This window comes from Acipenser ruthenus, chromosome 8 (genome assembly GCF_902713425.1).
Source record: "Acipenser ruthenus chromosome 8, fAciRut3.2 maternal haplotype, whole genome shotgun sequence".
Lineage (NCBI taxonomy): Eukaryota > Metazoa > Chordata > Actinopteri > Acipenseriformes > Acipenseridae > Acipenser > Acipenser ruthenus.
In genome coordinates this window covers 22762843-22773553 of record NC_081196.1, presented here as the reverse complement: position 1 = coordinate 22773553, position 10711 = coordinate 22762843, and the positions used below count along the sequence as shown (strand labels likewise).

The 10711-nt window shown below is 38.0% G+C and overlaps 1 protein-coding gene across 1 annotated transcript in view; it reads left to right on the top strand.

Annotated features, from left to right (window-relative positions):
* Positions 1 to 4019: 4019 nt before the first annotated feature.
* The window catches only part of LOC117407526 (nucleolar pre-ribosomal-associated protein 1-like), a 102033-nt gene continuing 95341 nt past the window's right edge, over positions 4020 to 10711 (top strand). Inside the window, exons 1-6 of the mRNA XM_059028717.1 lie at positions 4020 to 4298; positions 5695 to 5834; positions 6200 to 6351; positions 7588 to 7717; positions 9184 to 9280; positions 10598 to 10683. Of these exons, the coding sequence (XP_058884700.1) occupies positions 4163 to 4298; positions 5695 to 5834; positions 6200 to 6351; positions 7588 to 7717; positions 9184 to 9280; positions 10598 to 10683 (741 nt within the window). The 5' untranslated portion in view covers positions 4020 to 4162. The remainder of the gene's footprint in view (positions 4299 to 5694; positions 5835 to 6199; positions 6352 to 7587; positions 7718 to 9183; positions 9281 to 10597; positions 10684 to 10711) is intronic.

Below are 10711 nucleotides of genomic sequence, written 5' to 3'. Positions count from 1 at the left end.
GATTTAGCAACAAATTAATCACTTAATTCGGGAGATGGCCACCTTCTGCACAAGGTTTTTTTTAATTACTCCTGGCAGAAGATGAGCACCAATCTCGCCTCTGCCAGAACACGATTTAAATACACAAAAAAAAAACATGGCGCTTCGCCGCATAACTACAAAACAATAAACCAAAACGATAATACAACAATAATCATAATAACAACAACAACAACAACAACACCAACAACAAATGCACGGCTACGCCGTCATATTTACAAACATAAATCATAAAACAAAAATACAAAATAACACAGGGGCGGAGGGGGAAACCCAGTTCTAAAAATAAACAAATAATAAATTTATACAGCAGGGCTTTCTACTGCCCTGCTACACTGGCGTTTGTTACCATCTGAGCACTCTTCCACCAGACCCCAGCCTTGTCTTAGTGATGCTCCCTCCCATTTTGCGGTCCTTCTCTCTTTATTCATTTTTCTAGGACAGAAAATAGGAGAAAATATTTCGGCTTGAAAAGGAAACACATCACCAATTCATTCCTTTTTCTTTTTTCTGCCACATTTACTTGTGCGGTCGAGACTGCCATTAATTTAACTAGTTCTCTATAATTTGGCTAGTCTCAACCCAGAATTATTGGGTGTGGTAGCCTTTCTGCCACCCCAACTACTAGGTGGTGTTTTATCGGTCCTACCGATAAATATACTTTTAGGGTGGGGTATGCCGCCTTATTTCCATGGATGCAGGAGATCGCCACGACACACCGCCCAAGAAAGCTGCATTAATTAAGGTCTGCTCACACCTGGTGTCCACTAATTCATGGGTTGTCACCTTGCCTAAAACTGCATTAACAATACAATGCCCCTCCTGACCATTTTCCCGTCGCTTACCCACTCCAGATGCCCAATTGCATGCTGCCATGTCACACTCCATTGCCGATGGGCATGACCTGGCCTGGTGCCCCTGTTGGTTGCATTTAAAACAGATAGGGGAGAAGGAGGGAACATTGGTTACACATTTGTCTCGTTGCTGGTATGGCAACAGAGCTGGGGTAGCAGCTTTACCCCTGCTGGGGGCCAATCTTGAGCCTTGAGCAAGGTTGCCCATTGGGGCCGGAGATCGAGGTCTCGGTCCCGGTGTTGTAGGTGGAACAGAGAGAGGAGGTGGTGTGCAGCTGCTCCGGTGGACGGGAGCTGTGGCCAGGTTGGTGTGGGTGGAGACCAGGATGGCGGGGTTGTGGTGCCGTATCCATATCTGGGTTTCGGCACTGACCACATGGCAGAATTTCTCCACTGCTATGGCTTCGCCCATTTGCAGACCCGTTTTCTGGGCGGGGCTTAGCCAGTGCAACATGTGGTCACATAACTGCTGCGCAACAACCCTGTATCTGGGGATCGTGTACCGCTCCTCTCTCCATCTTTCCGCAGCTTCCTGTCTGCTGTCCAGCGCTTCCAGCTGCACTGCAAGTGCTGCGTGATCCATAGTCCTGTGTTCTGACACCACGTGTGGCAAAGTGGTAAGTGGTACGTGCAGGTGGTGCAGTCATCCAACAAGAAACGACAGACAAAGTACGGGTGAAAAGGTTTTTGTTTATTTTAATCTAAGGGTCTGATGACCAAACTGAGACAAACAATGATGGCTGGCAATACACAACGATGTAGATGCAGCCAAGTAGTCCAGAGTACTCTGTTTTCCCCAGTCCCTGAACCCCATTCCCCATTTTATTATCCACTGCATTAATAGGACCTGCTCATGATAAAAATAGAAATTAAAATTCAGAGGAACAAAAACCAAGGAGGCCCAGTTGCATCGGTAGTATATCCTGATATTAAAACAGTTAGGCAGTGACTTTTCATTGTAATGTACAACTCCAGTAATGTAATTAGACATCCAGGACAGTAGTGTACTGTGTGATATTTGTAGGGGTGGAGGACACAGTGCTTGCTTTGTAACCTCACACAAGCTCCTTTCACAGGGATGCTTAAGCATTCTTTAACTTTAGCTAGCAGCCATGACTGATCTGTAAAACAAAAGTGATAAAACAAAAGAAAATACTTCACCAATTATTATGTTTATTTGCTGGAAACATACAAACAGAAATCTACATTACCTAAAAAAAAAGAAAAAAAAAGGAAAATATATCAAGGTAAAAGAAAACTGTCTCCATTTGAATTATCAACGTTGATCTAGTTCTACACACTAGAATCTACTTCTAATTAGTAGTACTAATCTAGTTCGACATGCTGTGTAGACTCTACACGTCTACACACAAAAAGGACAAATTAGAAATATTTTATGTATTTAAAAATATATATAATCACTTGAAACTATGCTTGTACTTATTTTAGGCGAAGAGAAGCTGGATTTTGAATTTTGAGGAGACAATGAAAATAAAGAAAATTGAATCCAACCCCACACACACACCGGAATGATCAGGACGCATATAAACCCAGTGCCAGTTGGATCTTATGTACTGGCAAGGCATGGCTTATGCAGTCTGGCTTTCGAAATCCTCCATTAATTTCTCTCACAGGTTAAAAATTGCAATTGCGGTTGTATCAAGTATTAATCTTCTTTTTACCTCCTCATTGGGTATGTTTAGTAAAGAAAATCTTTGGCTAAAAATCCTAGGACGGGTTTGCCGCCGTCTCGCTAATCTTTGTTGAGCCCGATTGTTGTCAACCTGTCCAGCGGCGTTCTATAAACTACATCATAAAATGGCTTGGATAAATTAAGTGCTGTGATTGGCTTAACAAGATCACATGACCGTGCAGTAATAATTGGCTTACCGCACGGCTATGACATCATAGACCAACTTACTTACCTGATCTATTAATATTACTATGCCTTGATAGTAACAATTATCTAAACAGTGTTTCTGTCGATAAAAATGTCAACATACAACTGAAACAGCATTTAAATCACTCAACAATCTTTTTTTTTTTTTTTTTCATCTCTGTCACTAACAATTACAGAAAAATTTTACAAATATACTGTGGTATTTATTTAGTCAGAGAACAGAACAATGAAAACTCTGAGGCAAGCAGTAGCAGTAACTATTCAAAAGCTATCTGAGAAATCACCACGCAAGTCTCACTCAGCATGTAATATACTGTACATTCAGCAGTGGCATATACTTATTAAACTAAATATCACTTTATAAAACTGACTAGCGAGTATGCAATATTTAAACTCGACACAACCGATACATCGCAACACTACCGTCCGATTTCAGAAACATATTTAAAACAAAATTAAAATCTCTACTGCTCTCTGCTGACACACAACAGTCGTTTTTTGTATGAAATGACGTCACACAGTTGTCAGAAAACGAAACACAGATTTGATGAATCCTTAACCATTCTAAATCCAATATTGCGTTATTGACAGATACTATTGCGTTATTTCGCAATAACGACTACGTTATGAGATCATCATCGATAAAGACGTCGGCGTAGCAGAAGTGATCAAGTGCTGCTGGACAGTGAGAGATTGTGGAGTATCTCTATTACAGGTTCCTATGTGAAAAAATCCGTTTGCAATGGTGTCAGTTCGTGCAACTGATGGAGATCGTGTCTTACCTGTAGAATAAATACTATGTACTATCAACAACCCATTTTAAAGCAAAATAAAGAGACTGAATAGTAATAGTGACACGAGTGGGGTTAATTACCAAAAATATTTTATTTTTGCAAAATAACGCAATACATATTGAGAAATAACGCAATAGTTATTGCGAAATAACACAATACTATCTCGTAATAACGCAATGTTTTTTTTCTTTGTGGCATTAATGTGCTTCTGTACTATTTCTCTTCATTTATCCACATATGTATTTAAAAACTTAAAATTTGCATCATGTGAGGAGAGTGTTTATATGCATAATGACGGTCTAACTTTTGCAATAGCTATGACAATTTCAATATGTGACAATATATTAGATTTGTTATGCAAGATTCACTATACGTGTACTTACTATAACATCATCGGTTTTCATTATTTGTGTGGTTCTTGTTTCTGTTGAGTCTGGAAATTCCGCGGACAGTTTCCTGTTTGAGAACGCACGTGTGTGTGTGTGTGTTGTACTAGTCCTGTACAGACTGTGTCTTTTGGGTGCTGCTGGGCATGTTTAGAGGTTGTTTTGTACGTTTTTAGTTAATTTAAGAAAATGTCGAAAAAGCGCAAAACCGAGGGCTTGGAGGAATCCAACCCTGGTAATGTTAAGAAGGCTAAAGTCATGGAAGTTGAGTTCACTGGGACTCAGTTTAAAAGCATGCTGAAAGACCCTGCGAAAGCACTGAAATGTAAGGAAAATTGTACCGGTGGAACTAGAGAGTAAGATCAGCGTCTGCACCACTTTTGTTTTCTAAATTTGTTTGAAGTTTGTTTTATATTTTTGTTTATAAACTTTGATGAATGTTTAATTTCAAAATGTTTACTTGATACAATGAGGCTAGAACTTATTTGGTTACATTAAAACAATGACTGATATTATGTAAATACATTTTCCATCTGACATGCAGCTCACTCTTGCAATTTGACTATCCCACACAATACAGATTGATTTGCTAGGAAAATAATTGTATTCCGTGAGTCTACAGAACTTTCCAAATCACAGATTCTGTTCACTGAGGGCTCATGCCCCCTACACACCAGACACGATGCGACAACATTAATATAACTTATACTTAGTTTTAATAAATATGTTTTACACCCGAGACAACTATGTCAGCAGATCAGAGAACAGCTTAATTTGCACGTGGTTCTCCAGGTTGAAGCAGTATCCAGAATGACTGAGACATAATTAATAGGCTACCTGCAGTGGAAAAATACTCAGAGCTTTATGACAAAGATCACCGCAATTATAAAGATACAGAGATGAAAGATATGGGAGTCAATTTCTAAGGAATTGGATATACCTGGTATGATTTATTGCCATATGTTAAAATACCATCAGAGAAGACACTCATAATTTCCACATCATGTTGACAAAGGGCAGCAGTGTGGAGTAGTGGTTAGGGCTCTGGATTCTTGACCGGAGGGTCGTGGGTTCAATCCCTGGTGGGGGACACTGCTGCTGTATCCTTGAGCAAGGTATTTTACCTAGATTGCTCCAGTAAACACCCAACTGTATAAATGGGTAATTGTATGTAAAATAATGTGATATCTTGTAACAATTGTCAGTCGCCCTGGATAAGGGCGTCTGCTAAGAAATAAATAATAATAACAAATATGTACCAGGCTTGATCATAGTGTTGTCAATAGCAATTGTTGATAGTTTTCGCGTCTGGTGTGTGGAGAACAGATAGCTGCATATCCTATATTTTCACTCACATAAGAACTAGTGTCAAATTGAGGATTCAGTATTTATCCCTCCAGATCAATACATTAGACTTATAACTTTGAATCAGTGCAGTGCTGGATGCCTAGAATGTGCTCTATACCCTGTTTTATAGTGTTGTGGCAAGTTAAATTTCTTTGCCCTACCCCTGTTTATAAAACTCATCAGACAACAATACTTTGGCGTAGGTGAAGCAGTTAGCCTTAACCTTGATTGGGATATTCCTCTATATACCTCTTTTTTTTTTTTTTTTTGCACTGTGCTTTGCAGGGCTGTGTCGAGTCTTCCAAGTAGATTCTTTGTAATTGACAGTGCAGTTTGAAGCTGTTGTCTAATATTTGTACTGTTTCTTATTGTAGGTTTGGACATTTTTATATCCATTTCTAAAACATTACCTAGTTGTGAATTATATGATGTTGTAGAAGGCTATATTAAAATTTCGATGGAATGTGCTGAAATCTTTAAATTGCTGGAGGGAGAAAAGCATCAAGAAAGTGAGGTAAGTACCAGTACTTCTATTTTTTATAGATTACTATATCTGACACATAAATACGTAATACTGTATCTATGACAACATATGGAATGAAGACTGGTTGACCCAGAGGTCCCAAAACCTTTATTCTTTATCTATGTTCGGCACAGTGGCCCATGAAGCAAGTTCAAGGCAAAGGCACATTTTAAGAGAGCAATAAAACAGTGATTATGTTATAAAACTGTGCTCATTAAAAAAAAAAAAAAATGTAACACTCTTTTGTAAGTATTTTTTTCTTTTATTGGCTTTGTTAAAGATTTCAAGATTATGTGATCTGTAAAAAAAATTTGCAACCACTTACCATTTGCAAACAGTGTCATTTTTTTTTAAAGATGGTGTTGATCTTTCAAACCCTGGAAGCAATCTTGCTGAGGACAGCCAGTGATCTGTCCCATTTTAGCATGGTGGGCATGGCCATTGTGAAAAAAGTTATAAGCAGCCACATGAAATTGATCTATGCTGCTTTGTATTCAGACAGCCACAGGTACGTCTTTGGTTGTTAGTGAAGGTCACCGGCTTGGTTTACATAAAAAAGTAAAAATAAGTCTCACCTTTTTGGCACGTTATTTTGGTAGTGGAACTTTAATTGCATCTTATCTTACTGCTAAGGAAATGAAAAGTGTAAGCTTAAAGCAATCAGCTAAGCTTAAAGCAAGGGTAAAGGTGTAAAAAGTATTTTTATGCTTTGCAAAGGGCTTTGTTATTTTATTTTTTAATTTGTTTGCGAAAGGCTGTTTTTTTGTTTTTACTTAGTAGTAGCTTCAGTATGTTTATAACCTTGCTTATAAAACAATTACAGTATATAGCACCATCATTTTAGGAGTCGCTTGCAAATGGCAATAATTTGAAACGTTGAATGAATGGTGTCAAAAAAAAATATTGTGTGAAGAAGTCTTTAAACCCCTCGTGCTTCTATTTTCTATTTGGTAACATAATCTTGCCAGGGCTACTTTCAGCAGGTCTTGGTTGTAAATAATTGCTTGGTATGGCCTTTAGTTATAGTAGAAAGTTACTCAAGATTAGGTCACAAATGGGATCTTCACTGCTGAAGTCTCATGAACATAGGCTAGGCTTTCAAACTTGTTGCAATACAAAAAGAAACCCCAAAACTTTTATTCAGTTTGGGCTGAGATTTACCCACCCTTTTTAGCCACTCCAAATTTTGGCCGCACACTTCCTGTAGTGTGATGTGTGTGCTACTTGCATTCTTATGACACGGGAATTGGGAGTTTTGTAAACTGCATGTAAACCAAGCCAATGTTATAGTTGTTTATTCCAGGTCTCTGGAATGAAATTGACGGGTCTATGGGAAGCAACACCAGTTTTTATGGTCATAATGTTCATATTGTCATTACTGTGTTGTCCATTATCATCAGCAGTGTTACATACACCCAGGGAAGTCACATAGAACCAAGTTCTAAAACCCATTGATAAGTGTTGAATCACACATTTGTAAGTGTTACATGTTTACTGTAAAAAAAAAAAAAAAACATCTGTTAGCGACAAGTAACTCTAGTTGGAAGATAGGGGGAAAAATGAAGGGGGGACTTGAGATAAGAGAATAACACACATAACAAGAAACACACAGATGGTACTGCTAGATGTTTTTAAATCCATCAGAAAGCAAACGGAAACATACATTTACAGAATTTACAGTTTAACAGTTTGATGGTTATATAGCAAAATATCTATTTAAGTATAATTTTTCAATCTTGCACAGGTATGTTCGACTGTGTCTTAACCTGTTGTCTGCAATGGTGTCACAAGGGCCAGATTCTGCCAGGGAAGTCTTCAGCCACTTCGATTTCAGCAAAAGTCTCTCTGGATTGGCAAAGAAACGTGACAGAAAGGTACAATAATACATTCAAGTCATAGTTACTTGCCTCTCTTAACTACTGTAGATACAAGGGTTGGACCATTTCATTGTCCATAGCACTGTCTATCAACCACCCAGAGTAGAATTTATTGAACTCCCTTTAAATCACTTTCTGTACTTTTCTCATAGTTCTCAAGCCTTTGTTTTAATTAGTTATAAAAAGTGCTGGTGGTTCCACTGTTTACTGTTTCACTGCTCCTGTGTAATTTCTATTAAGGGCATGTTCACACATAGTTCATTTGACACTTTGATGCGAATTGAAGTGTGGTTTGGTTCGCTTGGAGTAATATGTGAAACCTCTGAGAACCACGTAATCACACCAGGAAGTGCATCAAACCAAGTGAACCGGAAGTGGACTCGGTACATTTACCACTTTGCTCCATTTGCACATTTTGCAATATGAAACCAAACGTACTCCAATTAACTTGGAAATGGACCGCTCCAAAAAGTGAAGCAAATGGTGACGTACTACATCGAGCACCAAGGAAAGTGAATCGCCACTGTCACACAATAGAACTCTTGTCTGGATGAACCAAACAAATTAATTTAGTTTAAAATAAACTCAAGTTCGCTTGAATCTTTCTGGCGTGAAACGAACCGAAGCAAACTTAAAAAAAAATTGTTAGTTTGCAAGTGACCTAGGTGTGAAAGTGCTGTAAGTTTGTCTGGGCAGAGGTAAATATTGATGCCTCTTTACTGCAAACTTTATTCATTTTATAGGAATCAGTAATTTGTGTATTCTTGGGAGTTTTATTTTGTAGTTGTGGGATAAATTGTAATAGTTCAGCATGTTTTACATTCATTTGGCTTTCTTGAAATTCAAGTCAAGTGACATGAATACAAATGTTTACTGTACAAGTTTCATTGCTTTTTGTCAAGTGGGCAATATGTCACCTTGAGCTAACTAAGCTATATGGTTTGCAGTGCTGTTATTTAGAAACAAACTAAGCACTACATATACTGTAGTATACTACTATATATCTTCATATTATTAATTCAATTTAAATGTTTTTTTTTTGTATTTTGTATTTTGTGCTATGAACAGTGAATTTTCGTTGTGGACAACCAGTGATCTGCCTTGCACTTGTTTGTGGGACAATCAGAAAAAATCTGTTAAAATCTAGCACTGTTGTCTCGCATAACCCCTTATCATATGTCACTGAATTATGATAAGATAGCATGCAAAAATTAATTTGAGCAAAACCCTTTTCTGCTCATGGAGTCAATATATTTTGCTATTTTTATGTTTTGCAGGTAAATACGGACAGTAAAAACTGTACATGTTAGTTGTTTCTATTACAAGTCAGACTGGCATGTCACCCATCTATCAAGTATGCCTTCATTATGTGCACTTCCTTCGTCCTGCATTGATGCTAGAGTGATTCTTGCTTTAAGTTAAAAAATTGAAATATTTGTTGTTTTATTTTGTTTTTTATACAGGGAAGGCCTGATGTCCGCATGGCTTACACCCAGTTTGCTCTTTCTTTTATCATTACTGGGGATACTAACACAGTAGGAAAGGTGCTGGAGCTCAAAGGTACTTCTATTTGTTTTATCAGGCTGATAATATGAAGTATATGCGGGAGGGTGGACTTAACTGGAATTACATAGGGGAATTATATTGGGGAATTACTTAGGGAATCAGCCTTCAAAAATGGTCTGCATAGACATAGGCGGCATGTATAAGAGGCTTGGGGAGGCTAAACCACCCCAAAATAAATTGCCCAAACCCTCGCAAGAAATTGTTCTGACCAACTGTGGCAATGTGCCCCGCCCCTGTGTGCATTTCTGCGTTGTGTGTTGTGTGTTCGGTGAGTGGATAACGGGAGAGAGAAGGAGAAATAAAAAGATAACAATTGCTATTGCGTGCTGGTAGGACCAGCACGATACTTGTTTGTTTATTCCTACTCACCGTGTTTGTGTGTCTGTCTGTCCACCGTTTGTTAATGTTAGTCTGTTTTGTTTGTCTATTTATTTTGGCGTAAAGTGCCTTGTCCTGTGTTTTGTTAAAACCTTTTTATTTATATATTTATAATAAACCAGTGCAAACAAGCATCGTCATCATTTCATTTCATCTGTCCTGTGTGTTATTCATTTCCTGGATCTGACGGCACCACTCAGCCAGCCGTGTGACACCAACACAAAAAAATATTTGTGAGAGAAGATTTTTTTTTTCTTTTTTTTCCCTGCAAGCGTGCAAAGCAGGTCTAACAAACATATTTCTCTTTTTCCTACTGCGCAACCGCCTGACCGCTAGGACAGCTGGGATACAAAAAGCAACACTGTAGACTGAGATACAGGATTTACTTGCATTTCAATGTCATTGGAGGAGACAATGCTTGGCTGGTTTAACGTCAATTCTACCCGCCGATCTGAGCCCCCCATACCACTGCAGGAGGCAGCCGACGAAAACTCGGAATCCTTTTCACTCATTCCCTTGTCTGGAACATCCTCTTCACAATGTCTACATTTATTCGAATTGCTGTTATTTATACAAACAGCTTGATCCGAATCACGAATCCGGTTTACAGCTTTTATTTGTGTCCGTCAGTCCGACTATTTTTCAAATTCAACACAATGAATGAAACTTAGTATTTAGACTCACTAGTAACAGTGTAATAAAAAAATAATAATAATGCAAGTCTTAATTATATATATATATATATATATATATATATATATATATATATATATATATAGATAATGTGTGTGTATCTTACTGTACATTGTTGGGTTTAATAAATGCAGGGGGAAAAGTGTGGAATAGCCTCCCCAAATGAAACACGCACACCGCCTATGTGCATAGACATCAATGTTTGGTCTCAAATATGAACAATGTAACTCTTTCTTTTAGATTTCATTCCTGACATTTTAAGTACAGGATTAAAGGAAGATCGGATTTCTACTGTCAACCTCCTTTTATCCACGCTGCAAACGAAGGTAAGATGTTTAATATGTTGCTGTACTT